Source organism: Salvia splendens, chromosome 7, assembly GCF_004379255.2.
Source record: "Salvia splendens isolate huo1 chromosome 7, SspV2, whole genome shotgun sequence".
NCBI lineage: Eukaryota > Viridiplantae > Streptophyta > Magnoliopsida > Lamiales > Lamiaceae > Salvia > Salvia splendens.
Window position 1 is genome coordinate 16,035,074 of NC_056038.1, and position 22,791 is coordinate 16,057,864.

Genomic DNA, 22,791 nt, shown 5'->3' on the forward strand with positions numbered 1-22,791 from the left:
CAGTTGCCGATGGCAACACACATCTCATTCTCCGGTCGGTACCCGTTGACCGCACCCCTCAGCTCCACCGTCAGGCAGTGGTGCTCCTCTAGCCATCGTGCGTACTCCATATCAAATAGTGCCTTACCTGCGGAATTGATAAGTCACATTCTAGGCCTTGGTTACTGGTTAGTATGATGAGTTTAACGTGCATTATCTGCAAGAAAGTTGCGTAAGTGTGCAGGAAAAGGGGTACAAGTCAGTAAGAGAGAAACCGGAAGATTCAAGTGAAAAGGACGCCAGAAGGGTGCAATACAGGTCAGGATGCATGCCACAAGGCTCGAGGTGGAGAAGGGAGGATTACTTCCTAAGAATGAGGGCAAGCCACTCTATAAATAGAAGGTCACATGAAGGGAGAAGGATATACACACTTAGAGGCTCACTTAGATAAAAAAAGGTCACTTCACTCTCGGAATTCCCAAGTTCCTACCGCGGAGACTAACTCCGCCACTTCTCGTTCCCGACCATCAGTCATGATCACTTGAAGACTCTGGTACTCTGCCGGTGGGAGTTCACCATCGTTCCATCCAGCCGTTGTAGTTGTCATGAACACTGTTTTATCGCCTGAGGGGCCAAACAATCTTTACTCGCTTTCCGTAGTTTAACTCTAGTTTTACATAATTTGGTTGGCCTTTTGTTGATCGTCGTTGCTACTTAGATTTTTACGTATTCTGTCTTGGATCTGATCGTTATGAAGTTGAAATTTACTTTTCGTTTATCTTTTGGTTGCAAATGTTTACTTCCTGCCTAGATTAGTTAGATCTAGTAGTTTAGCGTAAATTTCCAACTGTTTGAGCATGGATTCTCTTGGATAGGTTAGATCTGGTTTGAGTAAATTTCCAAGTGTTTGATCGTCTACTTCGAAGTGCAATGCATGAAATATCTAATCGCGTAGTTTTCGTCACCTTGCATTAGTCAGTTTGCATAATCTAGGATTTCCGCTTTTAATCTTCTCGATTTAGCTTTTAATTTTAGATCCAAATTTGTAGAAAATGTTGATTCAAGTTGTTGTTCATGGAGTTTTTGTTTTTCTGCAATTGTTGCATGCTTGTTGGAGAAGATAACACACAGATCTAATTTGTGGACCACTTTACACTTTTCAGCTACTTTACCTTTGTCCTTTGCTTTTCGCCAGCTTTTCTACAGATCTGGCAGTTCGTCAGCCAGTTCAGACGAATATTCGTGGCAGTCGTTGTTTGTCCATTTTTAGTAAACTTTCACTTTTCACATGCACTTCAGTCTTACAAACCAAACCCGCTTTTCACGTACTCGACTTTTTCCCGATATGAAACCATCTTACCAGTCGGGATAGTATAGGTCCCGTTTAAGTTTTGTGTCTAGGTAAATCTCAACCCAAAGCGTGGTAGCTAACCAACCCTTTCCAGATTATCACTTCAATCACATTTCGCACTCTTCCATCTCTGTGGGATTCGACCCTTACTCCACTATACTAGCCAGTAGAGTGGGTTGAGGTATATTGTTGATAACAGGTTTTTAGGTCCTCGTGCCAGCAACACGACTAGATTTTGGGATCTCTCCCTGATCAGTTGATTACACGACCCTGCACACAAACCTGCCCTTTCAGGAATTCATTCATTAATTCATCACTTAATGCAACACCCTCGAGAGTCATGCCTTGTGCGACTTTTCTCAAGCAGCCGCTAGGGGTGAGCATTCGGTTTTTTGCCCAAACCGAACCGAAACCAAAAAACCCAATTTAGGCTAAAATCAAAACCGAACCGAAACCGAAAAACCGAAACCCGAACATGCTTTTTCTTGGTGCTTCTCTATTCTGAGCAAGCCTCCTCAATGTTTGTGTTTCTGAAAACAAATTATTTCAAGAAAAAATATATTTAATAATTTTTTATAAAATTTATTGTGTAAAAATATTAAGCGAAATTACCTTTGCATCAGTTGGTTTTGGAACATCTTGCTCTGAAGTAGGCCCTAGGCGGTTTACCCAAAGCTGCAAATAAGTAATTTAAAACGAAAAAATCAAAATAAAGGAATTAATTAATCTAAGCAAAAAATTCCAAATATAATATAAATCTCAACATTTAATTAATTGGGAATCATTTAGATTTATTAAAAATAGCCATTTTTTGTATTTAATTAATGCAATAATTTAAAGTCATAACCTGAACTACGCTGGCCGATTCTTGAATATCATTTCTAGGGTTAGGTGCATCAAATGGTTTTTTCGAACCACTGCTCATTCCCTACCAAAAACACAAGACTAATTGGTTTCAAAAACCCCATTATATATATTCTCATAGATTAGGTAATTAATCAAAAAATTTCTTGCTTTTTTTTGACTAAATTAAAAACATGCCATTTTTCTAAGCTTACATTTTCTTGTTGCTTCTCAATTCTAAGCAAGCCTCATCAATGTGTGTTTTAGTGTGTGTGTGCGCGCGTGCGTGAAGTGTATAGTGCGTGCGCGTGCCTGTGAATAGTAATGTTGACTATAAGGAAATTCCGTATTAGATGATGTATTTATAAAAAGATAAAGAGAAAAAGTATTTATGTGCATAAAGTATATTTACATAGTTTTATGTCTACCATTTGATAGTGGGCCAACCATTTGCCGATGGCGACACACATCTCGTTCTCCGGCCGGTACTGTTGACCGCACCCCTCAGCTCCACCGTCAGGCAGTGGTGCTCCTCTAGCCATTGTGCGTACTCCATATCAAATAGCGCCTTACCTGCGGAATCCATTCATTAATTCATTAATTAATGCAACACCCTCGAGAGTCACGCCCTGTGCGATTTTCTCACGCAGCCGCTAGGGGTGAGCATTCAGGTTTCGGTTTAGTTTTTTGCCTAAACCGAACCGAAACCGAAAAACCGAATTCAGGCTAAAATCAAAACCGAACCGAAACTGAAAAACTGAAATCCGAACTAGCTTTTTCTTGCTGCTTCTCTATTTTCGGCAAGCCTTCTCAATGTTTGTGTTTCCGAAAAAAATTATTTCAAGAAAAAATATGTATAATAATTTGTTAAAAAACTTAATGTGTAAAAATATTAAGCGAAATTACCTTTGCATCAGTTGGTTTTGGAACATCTTGCTTTGAAGTAGGCCCTTGGTGGTCTACCCAATGCTGCAAATAAGTAATTTAAAACGAAAAAACCAAAATAAAGGAATTAATTAATCCTAGCACAAAATTTCACTTATACTATAAATCTCAAAATTTAGTTAATTGAGAATCATTTAGATTTATTAAAAATAGCCATTTTTTGTATTTAATTAATGCAGTGATTTAATGTCATAACCTGAACTACGCTGACTGATTCTTGAACATCATTTCTAGGGTTAGATGCATCAAATGGTTTTTTCGAACCACAGCTTATTCCCTACCAAAAACACAAGATTAATTGATTCAAAAACCCCATTATCATAAATCAAGAGTTCAAACAAGCTAATAATGAAATTAAGAAAATGTTTTTTTTTATTTTTTAATTCTAATTACCGTAATAATTGGTTCACCTTGCAGGGGCTGAGAAGGGAAAATGTTGAGCGTGTGCTGCCTCATCTCTGCATAAATTCAGAAAAAATTAATTTAATTGTATGTAAATTAGTCAATTAAATAAAAATCGGACAATAATTTTTATAAAAAAAAGGTTATACAAATTGAGACCAAATAAAAGGCTAAACAAATTGAAACTTAAAGAAAAAATTTCAATTTTGTAAAATCTCAAAAATAAATAAAATTGATATAGGTGTATATTAATGTTTACAACATTGATCTTGAGACAAAGATGGATCTTGGTCGTTGAGGTATTGACAGAGAGGTTGATCCAAATAGCCTTATTCATAAGCGCCGGATTCTTTGATTGTGTAAATATTCCACATCAACAAATTATGCTTAATTAAAATATATATTTGAAAAATAAATTAGAATAAAACATAAGGCGGAAGTTGGTTACATATTGAAGGGTGTGTCTGATGAGAATGATGGCATCATCCCAAATGAAAACATGGAATTATTATATTGATTTTGATAATTGATGATTTGATCATCCTGTTGCATCTGATGATGTTGAGCTATTTGTGCAGGGTGAGAGTGATGAAGCTCGTTGCTGCTGACTTTGTTTGAAGCCATGAGAGGGAGAGAGAGAGAGACGAGATCTAGAGAGAGATAGAGAGAGAACTCTTTTTTTTCTTGCTTGCTCAAAACCTAGTATTTTGTTCTCACTTTATAAAGAAATTGGAGATCAACATAATGTAAATAGAGACAAATGAAATTCGGAGGGAGTGCGAGATGCGGTTATGGAATAATCAAAAGAGAGGACAATGGTATAAAAATGGGGAAATGAATTGAATGCAAAGAGAAAAGACAAACCCTATTTTAAGCTTTTCTCTTCTTGTTTGAATTGAATGCAAAGAGAAAAGACAAACCCTATTTTAAGCTTTTCTCTATAACAAGAAGACTTTCATTACCCTATATCAACTTTCATACAATTCCATATAATTTCACTCCCTCTCTTTTAAAAAAATGGTTTAAGTTTATTTATTTGGGATTGTGGAGATAATAAGTCTAAGAAATAGATGACACGTTGGTATAGTTTTTTGTCACTAGAAATTAATGTCTTTTTTTGTGTATTTTGTTTTTCTTTTTACATATGATTCTAATATACTCATAAGCGGACCTCAAGAGGGTCTTGGGGGACCCATGAAACCTCCAACTATTTTATGAATTACTATATAGAATCCATATTAACAATAATGAAAGAGTTCAGTAGCACAGTTGGTTTCCTTCTCAGTCATCACAATGAGAGCACCCGCAACGCGTCGCGCGGGTGTCTCGTATCTCGTCCCTCCGAGACGAGACGGCAGCGAGACGCGTTGCAGCATCCCGTCTCGTCCCGGTCTCGCCGAGACGCCCGTCCCACCGAAACGGCTGGCGCGCCAGCTCGCCAAACGCCCGCGCGACGCCCACTCGCCGGCCCATGAGTGGGCTTCGTCACGCTGACGCAATAAATCATTTTTTTTAAATCAAATTTAATAAAAAAATAATAAATTTAAAAGGTAATGTTACCGTTTTCGACAGTTTTTTTATTTATTTTTTCTTTTTTTCCTCTATAAATACCCATATTCCACCCTCATTATACACACAAACATACATCTATTCTTCCCAAATCATCTCCATTTCCTCTCCAATTTTCATCACAAAATGTCCGGCGACGGAAACTCTGGCGGGGGCATGTACAATGTGTTGGGTGGTTCCGGTTCCGGTTCGTCAACGCCGAGCACCCAAGGCTCGTCGACGCCGGCGGGGTACCAACCATCCCATTTTGATGTGGATGCATACGCTCGTCCCTCCACCCCGAGGTATCCCCGAGGGATTATCCCAAATTAGGGAGGATTATCCGGATGAACCCAATCCGGAAGGAGGACGAGGCAGTGGAAGCTCCAGGGCATTCGACGCCGTGGAGGTAGAGGAGGAGGATGTAGGCCGTCATCCGTGCAGCCGCAAGGACACAATGGCTATGTACAACGCCTGGATAAGCGTCTCGTACGATCCCATCGTCGGGAATCAACAATCCCGGAAGTGTTTTTGGGAAAAGGTCACCGAGGCCTACAACAAGATTAAGCCGAAGGGGTCCCGCCGCCGCACATTCAAGATGCTCCGAAGTCATTTTGACCGAGTCGACAAAGATGTCAAAAAATTCTGCGGCATCTACAAGAATGAAGCGGCTCATTACCAAAACGGAGCCACTAGAGCTGACATTCTGAGATCGGCTTTGCGAGTCTATTTCGACGACAACGGCAAAGAATTCAAACATGTCGATGTTTGGGAGGCCGTCAAAGACGTCGAAAGGTGGGTCGGCGATGTCCAGTCCAGCACGGGCTCGACCTCGAAACGCACGAAGCACACGGCGAGTGGCCAATACTCATCTAGTGGGGGCGGTTCAGGCAGCGCCGCACAAGAGGTTGTCTCGTAGGAGGTTGAGGGCACGACAGACGATGCAGGGGGTCCTCCCGTGTGTTCCGTCGGCCGCAAGGGACCAAGGTGACGAAGGCGGCTAGAGGGAGGAGGGGCCGAGACGAATCAAGCCAGGCGGGTTCCCAAGGGCCGCCCTCCTCCCTAATGTCCATGTACTTCACCGCCACGATGGCAGACACTTCCCAGATGACGCCCGCCCAATATCAAGCCCATCATGCCGACATTGTGTATCTGGCGGGACAACTTGCTATTCCGCCTCCATTCGGTGCACCGCCACCGCCTTCTGCGGATGATTCGCCGACAGAGTAGTTTTTATAATTTCTATAAATTTATATTTTAAATTATGTCTTTTTTTTATTTATTTTGCCACGAATTTAATTATGTATTTTTTTTAGGATTTTAAGTTGTAATTTTATTTTATTTAATGAAGTGTGTTTTTATTAATTGAATTTGTTGGAAATAAAAATAAAAAATGAAATTGAATGAATAGTTAAGGGATGAGATGGTTATGAGATGGAAGGTTGCATGTGCTGTCTCTTAGTTAAGAGATGGAGTGAAAAGTACAAAGGGCCCATGAATAGTTAAGAGATGAGACGGTTAAGAGACGGATAAGAGACAGCGTTGCGGATGACCTAATAGGTGCGAGTTTGATTCCCAGCAACACCATAGTTTATTTCTTTTGTTGTTTCTTCTTACAACTCTACAGTTCCTTATTTTTTCTTTAGACTTGAGTTTGATTCTTATAAAATTATAATTTACTATAACAGAAATTACTAATTTTTCTTAAATTTTACATTGATTTTTCTATTTTATGTTTTATGTGCTCATATTTATAGTATCACTTTCTTGTTCTACATTTTACATAGTTTATTTCTTTTGCTGATTCTTCTTACAACTTTACTTTTCCTTATTTTTTTCTTTGGACTTTCGTTTGATTCTTATAAAATTATACTTTTTTACTATAACAGATATTACTAATTTTTTCTTAAATTTTACATTGATTTTTCTATTTTATGTTTTATGTGCTCATATTTATAGTATCACTTTCTTGTTCTACATTTTACATCGCAACGATTTAGAATTCAATTAAGTCTTGTTTTTTTTAATAATTTATGTTTATTTTATTTATTTTTTAAAACTCTCTTTTCCGACAATGTTTTTTTTATACGTTGGCATTGCATCTATCAACAATAACCTTACACATATCTCTATTTTTTTTATAATTGTTTCTCTAATTCGTCGACGCTAAAAAATACTATAGTACTAGGACCACTGGTTTGGACCCCCCACCATCAAAATCCTGCGTCCGCCACTGAATATACTCCATGTACATTTTTTATCCGACACGAAATTTAAAGAATTGTTGGTTAATGGGTTTAACTGTAGAGAGAAAAGATGTATGTAAATATTAACCGGAAAGAGAAAAAGAGAGTTGAATATTTTAATTGGAGAGGAAAAAAGTAGTTGAGTGTATTAACCGGAAAGAGAGGGAGTTTTTAAAAATAAAAATGTGTCATCTCATTTGGGACAAATTATAAAGTGAGTCATTTTAGTTGGGACGTATGATGAATTTTAAAATAATTGGCATTAAGATATTTTCCACCGATCTATCAATTAAGAGGACAAATGCACTACAATTTGATCCCTAAAAAAATTTGCACCATTTAGGTTCCTAAATTAGGAAAATATTATAAGTATAGCTCTCTGGAAAATTAAAAATATCATCTAACGATTTTACTTTTTTATCTATAAATCCTTTCATCATTACTTTCCAGGGGCACGTTGTTCCCCGTCCATCATTACTTTTGACCTCAATATATGTATTTATGAGGTCTTCTCATTCATTGTTTTTGGCATGACTCAGCCTATATGAATATCCGAGAGGACTTTATGCCACCATAATGTATCAAAAATGTTGATTACAAGTAAAGAACATATAGATGATAATCAAAACATAGAATGAAGATTAATTAGACCAAATTAGTTGAATATCATGTCTAATTACATGCTAGGAATAACAATGGAAATCTATTCGGTCATAATGAACTCAACAACAGCAAACATAGGGAAAACTCATAAATTCATGATAATCCAATGATGAATATGAAGATTCTTCACTTCAACAGAAATACCTCCTTTGTTTATTCATTCTTCTTTGATTCCCCTTCTTTTACGGTGCTTCTGTATTTTTTCTCAAGTGTCTTATATCGTAATCGCATGCAATATTTTAAGCTGAATAAAAATATGAATTTGTGCCTTAGTTATCCGCCTAAATGGACCGTTGGATACGCAAAGCACGAACTTAGTGAACCGTTGGAGATGTTATGGGCGGATGATGCAAACCCAGCGAGACGCTGACAATGTTTTGGAGAGACAGTGCACCTTCAACACACCACGAGAGACATTCTGGAGTGATAGTTCGAACCATCGGACTGTTGTGTTCATAGACTACAAACTCAGCAGGCTACTAGGCAAAGAACTATGTAGACTAGAGACATTTTGGAGTGCATTTTCATTTCCTCTCTTTGTTCGAGCTCAATTATCAACAGACTTGATCTGTTGCTAATTAGTTAGTACTAAACTATTAAGTAGCGTAATTTAATACTTCCTTCGTTCCGCTCTAAGTGGAGCATTACTAATTTGGCACGAAATTTTATGTAATACTCCCTCCGTCCACCAACACAAGGCCAATTTATCCAGGCACGAGTTTTAAGAAATGTAGCATAAAGTGAGTTGACATTATTAGTGAAAGGTGGTCCTACTTTTATATATTATTTTTATAGTAGAATGTGAGTGAAATAAAGTTAGTGGAATGTGAGTCAATTACCAAAAGTAGTAAAAAAAAAACAAATGTGACATTTATTGGTGGAAGGACAAAAATGGCAAAATAGTTGGTGGACGGAGGGAGTATTGTTTTGTGAGTGTGGATTGAACAAAGTAAGAGTGAGGGAAAAAGTAGAGAGAGTGATGTTTCTATATTTAAAAATGTGTCATTCAGAATAGACATCCTAAAAAGAAAAATGTGTCCCTGAATGGGACTGAGGAAGTATGTTGCCAAAATTTAACAACAACTAAATGAACAATTGTATAAATCTTTTGCTAATCTTCTGCTAACCATCTTTACTAGTGAAATTATGACAATTAGTAGCAAAATTGGTTTTTGGTAAATGGAGTAGTATTTTTTGGAGTGTTTGTCCAGGATCTATCTATGTTAATAGAATTCAATACGGATAGTGATCTATATATGTAAATCGTATTGTCAAAGATTATTTTTATAGTTCATTCAAAGTATTAAATAATTAACTCATTGCTATATACTCTATTCGTTCCACTATAAGTGCGTACTTTCCTTTTTAGAGAAAGAATAATACTAATAGGTACAAGATTTAATGAAATGATGTTTGGTGAGTTAAGTGGAGTGAGAATAAGTAGAGAGATGAAGAAAGAATAAAATAAGGGAGTGAGAATAAAGTAGAGAGATGAAAAAACAATAAAATAAATGAGAGAGAATAAAGTATGAGACTGAAAATATAGTAAAAGAGAGTAATGTGTTGTTTTTTGCTAAAAGAGAAAGGACTCAATTATAGTGAGATGACCCAAAAAGGAATACAATTCTCTTATATATGTAAATCATATTGTCAAAGATTATTTTTGTAGTTCATTCAAAGTATTAAATAAGTAACTCATTGTTATATACTCCATTCGTTCCACCATAAGTGAGTACTTTCCTTTTTAGAGAAAGAATAATACTTATAGGTACAAGATTTAAGAAAATGATGTTTGGTGAGTTAAGTGGAGTGAGAATAAGTAGAGATATGAAGACAGAATAAATTAAGGGAGTGAGAATAAAGTAGAGAGATGGAAAAAGAATAAAATAAGGGGGAGAGAATAAAGTATGAGAGTGAGAATATAGTAAAAGAGAGTAATGTGTTGTTTTTTGCTAAAAGGGAAACGACTCAATTATAGTGAGATAACCCAAAAAGAAATACAATTCTCTTATAATGGACGGATGGATTGACTTTATTGTCTCTCCTACTTATTCTCTATTTACTTTTCTTTTAACTTTGTCATTAATCATCCCTCCCCTTAACTCTTTAATATTAATTTTTAAAATTTCGTGCCCAAGAAAAGTATATTGCTTATGACGGGACGAAGAAAATAATTTTTGAGAATAAGGGTTGGCACTAGGGCAACAATCACTCACATACAATAATCTATGCGATCAAGAGTCGCGTAGTTCAGTAACAATTTTCTCACTTTTAAATAATCAGAATACTTTTGATTTGAAATATTAAAAATTGTATTAAAAAATTAAATATAAGAAAATTGAGGGATAAAGAAATTTTTCTTTATATAAAATATAAATATTTCTCTCTTTTTTCCATCTCCTTGTCTATTAAAAGAATGTCATCATTTCTTATTCATCATTTTTCGTTTAAAATGGAATACTTTTTTCACATGCCATTTTTATCACATCATATCATGTTAATATGATATATTCATTTTATCCCATAAAAATAGAAATATTTAAGATAGTACAAATTTTAATGCATAAATAATATATTAGAAGAATGACGAAAGAATAAGTTATTAGAGTGATATGTTAGTGGAGAATGAGTCCGACCTTATACCAAAAATAAAATGAACTATTATATACGACAAAAATGATGAATGAAAAATGGTGAAATCTGTATTAATAAAGATTCTCTAGAGATAAGGATGGAAAAGAGGACAATCAACAGAAATCTTGTTTGGACTTTTATACATAAAGAGAAAGAATTGTAAAAAGAATAACAAATCCCGAATATATTACCAAAGACCAAATTAATACTACTATATCTTTGTAATCTAAAGGCTTAAAATTCTATGGTTATAATTTATTTTTATAAATGAAAAATCATAGAAAGAGTTTTATGATTTTTTGTGCGAGGCTAGTTATGGAAATTCATATATTCATGCTAAATTCATACGTTCACTTTTTGATCTCGTAACTTAATGAAGCAATGTAAGAGATTTAAAGAAAAAAATATAAATATTTAATTAATTGTATTATACCATAATATATAAAAAAAACTGAATTATGTTTAATACCTTAATAACACAACACAAAATGAACTTAATGACATCATTTTAATGACCAAATATAAATGTCTACTCAAAATCTCGTACACTTTTATAAAAAAAAAATAAATAAATTAGATACGTATTTTACAACACTGAAATCCGTTTCTTTCTAATTCAAACATCATGTCTTCTATTTTCCATTTATTTCATTTCATGCATTGATCCTTCTGCAGTAGTGAATCCAGAATTTTTTATTCGGGGTACGAAAAATAGTTATAGAAGTTAACAATCATTTTTGTTCTTTTAAATACAAATGTCGCATATAGACATAAATTATATAGTTTGGAAATAAATTTTTTTGATATAATTTATTTAAGTAAAATTTAAAAAAAATTAATAGATTAAAAGTTTTTAGAACTGAACCTTGTGGATATAAATAATTTAAGAAAAATGTCAATTACTTTTAAAAAATTATAGATATTTTATTAGTTGTAAATGTTTTATATAGATGTGCACATAATTGCTGCAAAATAGATAAAATCATAAATTAGATTTAAAGTAAATTTTTTGATTATTTGAAAATTTGATCAAGAAGTACATAAATTTATTTTTTCAGTTGTTTTAACTAATAAAAAAGATAATACATCTATTCTTTCAATTGTTTAAATAACAGTAAACCAAAAAAGTAAATTCATTATTCTAGCAATAAAAAAGATAGAAAAAGAAGTAAAAGGCTATAAAATTTTAATTCTCTGAATAAAATAAAACATGAAATAAGTAAACACATTGTATCAACAAAATTAAAACAAAAAATAATTGAATAAGTAATATGATATACGCAAAGCTTTTATATGTTAGAATAAAGCAAAGCAAGAAAGGTGAAGAAATATGTAGCATAAAACAAAACAAGAAAGGTAAAGAAATCAAAATATGAACCAAGTGGGTTCGAACCTGGAACCTGAGCTATGAAAATGAGTAGTAGAGCCACTGGACCGGAGAGGATTTTTATCAAATTTATCTCAATACATATTATTAGTATCTTATTTTGGCGGTACAATTGTACCCCCTTGTTCTATGTTGGATACGCAGCTGATCACTGATCGAGGAATAGTATACCTAGGATAGGCTGATCATGACTCCTAGGCTTTACTCACTAACCTATCACCCCTACAAGACGCATAGTAGGCTATAGATTAGCTTCTAACACGATTCAAACCAAAGGATACACCCCCGTTTATCACCTAATTGATTCTAACTCGAAGGTTCCTTATCTTTGTTTGCTCCTTATTCTAAGTTAAAGAGGCATTAGAATTAAGGTAATTCCCAAATTAAGTTTACATACTCAAATCAACAATGATAAGAATAATCACCAAAGATAAGAACTAAAAAGTAAAGGAAATCATAAATATTCAATTAAAGTTCATGTTCAACAATTCTACTACAAATTAGGAGTAATTCCAAGCTCTAGCCACCCATGGTAGTCATAGTAACAGGAAACAAGCTAAAGATACAATGGGGGACAAGGCTTGGGTGGATGAAGCTTCAATCTCTCTCTCCTTCTTCAAGTGTGACTTCCAAGCTCCAAATTCTCTCTAAAAAATCGTTCCAGCTGCCTAAAGTCCTTTAGAAGTCATGCCCTAGCTATTTAAATAGTTAGAGCTCAAAAGCAGGCCCAGTAACATTTGCCCGATCGGGCGATTTATGGTTCAGAAAATGCCCAAGTCGGGCATTTTTCCTGACTCGCGGCATGCTACCAAATTGCTCGGTCGGGCAAATATCGCCCGAGTCGTGCGTTTTTTCACTGCAATGCACAGTCTTTGTGAATCAATCATATCTTCTTCTACTGGACTCTGATTGAGGCGTGCGAGGTATCGATGCGATGTTCTTTCGAAGATGAGTGCAATGGTGGCCTTGTAGAAGAATTTGAAATTAATCTTGGAGGGCTGATTATTGTTAAGATTCAGACAGTTTCTCTTTTCCCCGCTCTCTCTTATGGCTTGGTCTTTTGTTCTAGGACTACAATTTGATTCATGAACATTTGATTCACGTCATGTATTATATTTTCGATCCTTTTAACCAAATTAACGTTGTTTCCATGTAAGATTTCACCGGCTTCTGTTTCGATGACAGTTACAACAAATTTTTTTTGACTAAATTCATAATTTGTCCAGCTTATTTTAAGGTCAGGTCACGTGGTAGACTAAAGTCTGACCAAATCATTGTTTTTCACTCAATTATAGCGTGTAATCAAGAAGCCAAAATCCTCTATGAAGTTTCCAAGAGGAAATTTCGTCACCAATCAACTATTAATAGCATCAGACGTGGTTTATTTCATTGGTAAAATGTGAGTTTTTTTTAGTGACACCCACACCATCTTACACATAGTCACCTAGCCTGTTGACCAAATACATATAATTGGTTTTCTATGACTTTTTAAGTTAACTTTGATGCATTCAACTCAGTCTAAATTAGGAACATTTTCTACAAATTCAGCTAATGTCCAATATCTCTACAAATACATTAACACCTTAACTAGATTTCCTTCATTCAATTCATTAATACAAAACTATGGGGCTTCTATGTTTATTTTGGGCATGTAATTGTTCAGTAAGGTGGTGTTCGGTTTTCTAGATAAAATAATACCAAGATATAATCTAGGATAGAGTTGTGAGATTATTTTAGTCATATGGGGTTAGCTATGACTAATTATCATATGATTAATATCCATCTAGGATTGAGTTGTGTTATTAATCTCATGAACCAAGCACACTACATATTTAATTTCAGGATACAATCTTGCAAACCGAACATCCCCTAAGTGTGATTTTGATCTTCGGTTTTATTACCATGATGACCCTCAACTTTGTGGGCCTCGAACCAAGACTCTACATACAAGAGTTGTACGTTCCTGCCCTCACCAATTCTACAAGGTACAACTCCACAACCTTCAACACCTGCATTTCCATAGACCTCAAATTCAAGAGTGTTGGCCGTGGTTCCTATAAGCTACCAAGATATCAACATCACTGTATTCTACAACTCGGCCGGCTACTCTGCCGTTGTCCCGAGGTTCGACCAAGGCGGGAAGAAGACGGCCCGCCGACTGGAAAGAAAATAACTTACTATTGTAACAACATCGCTTTGATTATAGCCATAATACAATCATTCTCCCTTTGTTAAGTTATGAGCCTTGATGATAGTACATGATCCAAGGGGATGTGTAGTTTAGTGACAAAATTAAATTGATTATTTCTCTTAATAAATTATTATCCTTCAACACATCCATATTGGTAGTAGAGTGTGCAGGTATAACTTTTTGTAAAATATTGATATTTACTTTTTCGGGTATTTAAGTTTTTAATATCTGTACGTATTTTTTAATGCAAGTCGATGATTGAGAAGTGGGGTATCATATTGGCCTAATTATTCGGACTCCAGGGGATAGAGAAATGACACTATTAATAAAGGCTAGCCCCCAAAGTCGCTACATTTAAAAGAGTATTAAATTATTTCACTAGGGTATGAGAATATTTAATTAGGGAATTAAATTATTTAAATTATTTTTTGTATTTTAAATTAGCTACTCCCTCCGTTCTGCGGTGGTGGAGGTGTTTCTTTTCGGCACGCGATTTAAGAAAAATTGTGTTAAATGAGTTAATAAAGGAAGAATAAAGTAGAAAATGAAAAAGGTAGACAAATTAAGAGAAAATAAAGTAAGAGATTTAGTAAATAAGTAAGAAAAAATGTGTTAACTTTTACCTAAAAGGGAATTGGCTCCACTACTAAGGAACGTATTAAAATAGCAAAATGACTCCATTATTATGGAACGGGGGAGGATATGTTTACTTAATTGATAAAATTAAATATAAATTTTTAGAATACTATTTGATATAGTACAAGATTTGATTTCCTCATTTATTTTCCATATATCTTTAAAATATAGTAACAAATAATACAATTGATGCAACAAAATATAATACTCCCTCCGTCCTATAAGAATATGCACTCTTTCCTTTTTAGTCCGTCCCACAAAAATATGCAATTTCTAATTTCGAAAACTCTTTTCTCTCTAATGAGGAGGGACCTATTCTCCACTAAGAGTGTCCACAGTGGGGGAGCCGCGGCCCGTGGCTCGGTTGCGCGGCCCCCACTGCAGAGAGCTGAGAATGATGGCTGAGGGCCGAGAGCCAAAGGGAGCCGTGGCCGCAGCCCACCATTGCAGCGGGCCACGTTTCGCGGTTGGGCCGCGATTTTTTAATTTTTTTTTGTTCCTTTTTTTATTAAATACACCTAATTTTTCCTCCATTTTTCTACCCCAATTCAAACACCACTCTCTCCAATCTTTCCAATCTATTTTACTTAAACTTCTGAAATATGGACTCCGACGATGAACACCGGAAGATGGTGCTAGTTCGAGCTCGGGTATTGCCATGGAGCCCCTGAAGATGGGTGTACCACGTACTAATGAATACTTGATCCAGCGGTACACGGATATGCGGAGCCAAATATCGCATACATCACTGCAGGCTGATATAGTTGAAGAGGTCTAGAACCGTAGAAGGAGCGTCGCATAGTGATATGGGTTTTCGGGTTGTTGTTTTTAAAGTATAAAACTTTCGTTGTATAATTTTCCTATTTTATTAATATAATACAACGATGTTCTTGTTACACTTTTTTTTGGTTAGGTTGTGAAATTTTTTTTAGTTACAATCCAAATTATTTTATTTAAATTAAATTTATAAATATAAAATTATAGGCTAATAAAATTTATTGTACTTAAATTAAAAAATATCATTAAAAAAAGCAAACAAAATTAATTTTAATTTTGGAGAAGGCCACATTTCGTGGCCCTTGTTATTTTTGGGTTTTACCATTGTGGAGATCCACATTTGGTGGCCAAGCCAACTTTGGTGGCCTTCAAGGGCCACCATTGTGGACACCCTAACAATACTTTAATTACTTTTTCTCTCTACATCTCTCTTATTTTATCAATTTTGCATTAAAACTCTTGTCAAACCCAAAGTGCATATTCTTTAGAGACGGAGGAAGTACTGATCTCGCATGTATTAGTGTCATTAGTAAACTCTAAGAAATTATTCAATCTTGTTAAGAATTCCTGTTAGTATACTTAACTCGATTTCATATTTTCCGAATAAGAATAGGATTTATTGTGCCAATAAATTTTCTAATCATATTGTTACTTTGATATTATATACTAGTACATTGTTTGTGTTTTCACTCACAGGATATTCCTCAATATCGCTCTTCATCGCATCGGACTCTAAATTCCCGAGTCGTTTTATTTGTAGAGTCTCCAATCGGGTATAACTTTGTCTACAATATCAATATTGGGAGTCTAGTTTTTTCATACAAATTTCGATGTATACAGAAATATTAAAGATTCGCATAATCAGGATCACAGTTGTCCTTCTCATTTTTGCAGCATTCGGCGCATTACTTTATGCCACCTCAATTCTACATACAACAAATAAAAATTCGAGAAAACTCAAATAAATCCTCGAACCCAAACACCACCATTATCATAGACCTCAAATTCGAGAATATAAACATTGATTGTATCAAATTAATGGCAATTCTATGATTCTAACGAAATTGTAATTAAATACATCAAAGGTTTCCGATATATTATCAAATGATATTAGGAACAGACTTGTTGATATTGTATAAGTGAGAAATGATGTCGAATACGTTAAATAAGTATATTACTATAATTTATGAATGGATATTATGAGTTCTTCTTTTGATGAGCAACTGAGCATCATCTCTTTTGAACTTATAACATCATTCCTTGCATGTAATCTCAATTTCTCAACATCACTCTTATAGTCTTATGCAATATCATTAAACATATTCCTAAAGAAATATAATTCGAAATATCATCTAATATCACTACTTATTATCTCATTTAAAACATATTATTTTCTCTCTTGCATAATATCATCTTCTCTCATAAACAATATCGCCAAATTTATTTTTATAAAAATATCTATTATATCTAATATCATATCATTCATATAATCAGTATCCCTTTTATACAATTTCATTTTCTCCTACGTATCATTTTATATCATAGGAAAAAGATTATGATAAAATTATGAATCAGTGGCGGACGTAGGAATAAATTTTAGTAGGGCTTTACTAAAAAAATTTATTGTACTATATTTTTGTCATTTTGGTCCGCCGAATTGTCCACTTTATTTTTTTTAATATATTTTTTATAAATGGACCTCACTTTCCAATAACTCATTACACTCACATTCTACCGTAAAACTAATAGTATATAAATGTGGGATCCAAATTAAATTAACTTTTTTCACTCACTTTTCTTCATATTTCTTAAATTCCTTGCCGAATCAAATTTGGACAACATTTCACACACGGGGGGAGTATATATTATAAAAAAAATAGGAGTACTTCATCCATCATAAAAAAAAACTAGTTTTACCATTTTAGGCCATCCACCAAAATTAGAGTTTAAATATGAATTTTTTTATAAATTAGCACTAATAATGTAGAACCACAATTCACTAACACTATTTCTACTACCTTTCCTCTTTCATACTTTTTCCAATCTCTCTTACTTTACCAATTGTATATTAAAATTCGTATCATTTACAATAATAATTATAAAAATGCACAAATATGTTATACATAAAAATTAATCCAACACAAATTTAACTATTTTAATTCTTTTCGAACACAAGTAGGGCTAAACAAGAGAAACCCTTTTCAATTTTCAATCTTACACATTTGAATAAAAACGGTAGTGTCATTTTGGAAACAATTTTTAAAAGTGTTACCGGATGGATCTGATAACTTTAAATTTGGTGGTACTTTTTAAATTTTTTTAAATCTAAAAACGTGCCACATCCAAGCATTTAATGAGTGAGAAAGGACTTGACTTTTTCAACTCTATTATTATTAGTATATTCGTTTAAGTTTAATAGTTCATCTTCTCCATCTTCCCAACTCTATAGAGCGACCATTGATGAAATGTAAGTCGTGAAATACTATTACTTCTATATATAAGGGGAGAAAATTATTAATAATGAATGATTCTATCCATATGATTAATAAAATATTATAAGAAATATTATAACACATTTCATCTTAACCCGGCCTGGTTAATATTTCGTCACCATTCGTAAAGAGTCTTCCTTGACCGGATGCAAGAATTTTGAAGTCTATCTTGAAATCATTTTTGCAATAAACAACAGCTGTGCTTTGAAGTGTAGTTTATCTATAGTGTTTTAAAGTGTAGTTTATCTATAGCCTTGTTGTTTGAAAAATAACTCGAAATTTTCATCATTTTGACAAGTTTGAAAAAGAAAAATATATCTCAAAACATAAGTATTCATTATATGAAATTTGAATTACTCCTTGTGTCTCACAATAGGAGTCACTCTTATTGTGGGTGCGGGTTTTAAGAAATGTAAAGAATATGAGCTGGTAGAATATGAGACCCACTTTTTTATATTGGTTTTATAATAAAATGTGAGGGGAGTGAGTTAGTGGAATGTGGGAGGACCTACTTATCATTTATGGTAAAAATGAAGTGTGACTCTTATTGTGGGACAGACTAAAATGACAAAGTATGTGTTATGATATGTGGCTGAGTATAGCAGCGGACGTCCATGCAACGCAGCGTGAGGAAGCATGAAGCCGATCAATGGAGCTTGAGAGTTTGTTAGAGAACTAGCTGTTGGTGGTGGTTTTCTTCACAGTTTTAACTGACGAGTGAATCATCATTCACTTAGCTTAGATGAGTATAAATGTGTAGCTTTGTTTTTAGTAGAAGGTTGGTAACAACTTCACAATCATCATCAAAAATACTTTCTTTACTCTCGGTAGTTAGTGTATGCATTTTTCTTCTCAAAACCCTAAAACTTCTAGCTTAGTTCTTGATCGAGATCGACGTTCAACTTCAACAGTGTGACTCTTATTGTGGGATGGAGGGAGTATTAATTTGTAAGTCCATAAAGGATTCACTTTACTAACACATTTTTACACGAATATGAATAGATCAACCCTCACTAAATAGATCAATTACATACAGTAATGATAAATTAGTATTTCCAATTCTACAAATAATTGAATAAGGGACGTTACACAATTATAGGCCACTAGCGGTTTTCAGACCATATTCGAGAAAGGAACCGAGAGAAATCGATTGATTGATTCTAACACTGTTACGTAGCCTCTTATACTCTATTACCAAGTGTAATGTAAAGGAACTTATGTAAATAGAAATTACATCGACTACGTTAATAAGTTAATAACAACCTCTTCCCCTAAACACTAGGTAAACATACATATTCTATAAAATAACACTAAATCAATCACCTAAATTTGTTATGTCTAAACATAAATAAAATAAAAAATAGGTGATTCAACATGATATGATATTTTGGTATGTTTCTTGGCATGCCTTTCACAGAAAGCCCTCATTCTTCGAAAGGCTTCGTCGATGTATGATTCCTCCACAGCAAATGTCACTCTCATCCAATTTTTCATCCAACTCTTGCACCCACCAACAAATTAATCTTGTAAAAAATCTGATAAGATCAATCACAAGTCAATTATTTTTCATCTATTTTCTTGTTATATTACTAGTATATTATAGATTTTGGCACAAAAATTCACCTGGAACAAGTACAACCGATTCTTCCTTAGCTAATTTGCAGCAGAAATCCAAATCATCCTTAATACCTTCCAGCTTCGACAAATCCAGTTTGATCTGATCATGTAATTTAGTTAAAATCTCATTATTTATAGTCATACCAATAAAAAAATTTATTTTAAACAGATTCAAAATATTCCTCATGGACATTTGATTATTACCATAAGAAACATGCATCCTTGAGGTTTGATGGGGCAACTAATGCCTGGAATATCATTGGTAAGTTTGTAACATTTATCTGCTGATTTTCTAAACAGATTTACAATCTTGTCATAGAATTCAGTTGGAGTCTTCAATAAAATCTCGGGAAGCGCCGCCTGCATTATTCACATTAATACAGATTAAATGCTTGAGCCAAAAATAACGAGCACATAGCAATACTATAGAAACAATAACAAAGAAGTCAACAAAATCAATATGTAATTGAGGAATTAACCTGTATAAAGGTCACAGGGTCGGATGAAATGTTAAAAAAACCCTTGATAGTGTCAACAATCTGCAGTTAAGAAAATTTAGTTAGTGTAATCTCTTTTAACTTATTAAAATGTCATTAAATTTTATTAAACTATAATAGAATTGAAATAAAAAAGTACCCCATGCTTAGTGAGGATGCCATCTAGCTCATTTAGGACAAGCCAACCAATTCTCCAACCTGGCACTATCCATTTCTTAGACAATGATCCAAGTGTAATAATGGGAGCAATTGATGCAAAAACTCCCATTGGTGTAAATGGATTGCTTCCCAAAGTAAGATGGCCATAAACTTCATCTGCAATCACTAATATCCCCATCTTTCGTGATGTTTCTGCAATCTTCTTCAAGTGTTCATATTTGAAAACATTCCCACATGGATTTCCAGGGTTTATTATAACGATGGCGACCATATTCTCATCTCCCAAGGCTTCCATGGCAGCCAGATCAACCTCCCAGTCGTTTTCAGGGACTAAGTCAAAGTGGCGGACCTCAAGGCCCGCAAAGGCTGCCCTGGCCTTGTAGTCAGGGTAACCCGGCCGGGGAAGCAGAATGTTTGCCCCCGGGCAGGCAAGGACGGTTAGAGCGGCTTCCAATGCTTGGGTGCATCCGTTGGTTAAGAAAACATCATCACTTGCTATATTGTAGGGAAGGTCTTTTGAGAGATACTCTGCTACAGCACTGCCAAAATATATAGAGATGTTACTTGCTAGTTATTACTATATGATTGCAACTTTATTGAGTGTATAATTAAGTATGTTGGTAATAGATTTATTTATCAAGAGACTTAATTGGGATGAAATTGTTTACTATTTTTTATCAAAAAAAAAAATCATATGTTGACATTGTCACGAGATTAAGTATCATGCTCTATCTATTTAATCGAACAACATTTATAAGACACGACCTTATACAATACATTAAACCGAAACATGTACAACAATTATGCATGCATGTAATTTCTCATGCAAAATATTTTGTGTATATATAATATACCTCCGGGCAGCGGAGAGACCGGCGGTGGAGGAGTAGCTGTTGAAGTTGGCACAGCGTAGGGCATTAGAGACTGCATTTTCCACGAAAGCAGCTGTTCGGTAGCAAGGGAAGGAGAAGGGATCGCCTTGGCTTAGATGAATAACGCCTCTACCATCATTTTCATCTAAAATTTTCATAACTCCGTCCATCACCCCTCTCAACGTCATCGCTCCTGCTCTGATCACTTTCGAGTTTCCTCCGAAACGCCACTGTGATTCCACCATCGATGTAAATTCAGGGAGAGAGAGAACTATTTTAGCTATGGAAGTAGAAAGTTTAATTTGCAATAGTGTATGAGATTTGAAGAAATTAAAGAGGTTAAAGTGTCACCTTTTATAGTTGCATGAGGCACTTAAATAATTAACGGTCTCTATTAAAATTTTAAAGAGAAATTTCTCAGAGAGATCAGTTATTGCTATATATGAAATGATAAACTCGTGCCTTTTTACATAAAATTAATCACACCACCTTTTATTTATTTTTTGAAGATTTTCTCTTGTGGTTCAAAAAATGAACCAATCAGTTGCTAGTATGGCAATTGTGCAGCAGGCCGAGTAGTGATGACTGATTAGTGAATTAGTAATTTAAACTAATGATGGAGACTACTATGTTAATTATAGTGAAATTTTTTAATTATTCATTTGAACCACTCAAAGTTTTACATCCATATAGTTTATGCACATATAAAACTGGTAGCTGGCTCACGTTCTTAGAATATTCATACCTATCTAGCTCTAAGTCTCTATGTTGTGCATGACTTTCTGTTTAGTATGTACTAACAGTTTATCTTCCGAGAATAATCATACCTCCCTAGGTGTCTATGTTGAACGTATATGGCTTTTTTTTAGTATGTATGACTATTTTAATATATTTAACACGTTTTGAATATTATAAAAATAGCATCGAATAGGTTTGAAGATGCAATAATTATTCATATGCTTAACGAGTGAAAATATTCTATCATTAGTCAAATAGTACTATTACTTCCATCAGGGGAGAAAATGATTATTAATGAATGATTTTATCCATAAGGGGGAGAAGATTAATAAATTAGTCCATCCGTTAAGGTCTTGTTTAGTTGTTAAATTCGTCACTATTAGTAGAGAGTATTCCTTGACTGGATGAAGTATAGAAGTCTATCTTGAAATCACTTTTACAGAAAAACAACTAAGTTTTGAAGTGTAGTTTTTCTTTAACCTTGATATTTGAAAAATAACTCCAATTGCTCTGTATTTGTTTGTTGAGTTAATTTGAAAAAGAAAAAAAAAACATCTCTATATATTTTATGAAATCCGAATCCTTATTTCTAAGCCCATCAAGGATTCACTTTACTAATAATATTTCCATGAACAACCCTTACTAAACGGATACAAATCTCTGGTGACATGCCTTATTAGTGAACCAAATCTTGCATTTAGCTTTTATTGAATCTTTAAATTACTGATTTTGGTAATGGGGTTGCAAGGAAATTAATGAAATAGCCAACAAGAGGATGGAACAATCACATTTGAGCCAAACCATTGTGGCGTAA

General features: G+C 34.2%; 1 protein-coding gene across 1 annotated transcript; it reads right to left on the reverse strand.

Annotated features, from left to right (window-relative positions):
• Positions 1 to 1,582: 1,582 nt before the first annotated feature.
• On the reverse strand, positions 1,583 to 21,484 carry LOC121810483 (probable aminotransferase TAT2). Its single transcript, XM_042211246.1, has 11 exons — positions 21,222 to 21,484; positions 20,348 to 20,906; positions 20,191 to 20,250; positions 19,916 to 20,071; positions 19,708 to 19,811; positions 19,469 to 19,592; positions 3,315 to 3,395; positions 3,080 to 3,142; positions 2,178 to 2,258; positions 1,943 to 2,005; positions 1,583 to 1,612 (listed from the first exon to the last, which is right to left on the reverse strand). The coding sequence occupies exons 1-11, from the start codon at positions 21,482 to 21,484 to the stop codon at positions 1,583 to 1,585; spliced, it is 1,584 nt and encodes a 527-aa protein (XP_042067180.1).
• Between the last annotated feature and the right edge of the window lie 1,307 nt (positions 21,485 to 22,791).

Excerpts from the sequence above, each read along its gene's own strand:
- LOC121810483 (XM_042211246.1), bottom strand. The coding sequence starts at position 21,484 with ATGGTGGAATCACAGTGGCGTTTCGGAGGAAACTCGAAAGTGATCAGA. Across the intron at positions 2,259-3,079 it reads CAAAACCAACTGATGCAAAG|GGAATGAGCAGTGGTTCGAA; the intron begins GTAATTTCGCTT and ends TGTTTTTGGTAG. Across the intron at positions 1,613-1,942 it reads CAAAACCAACTGATGCAAAG|GTTTGTGTGCAGGGTCGTGT; the intron begins GTAATTTCGCTT and ends CTGAAAGGGCAG.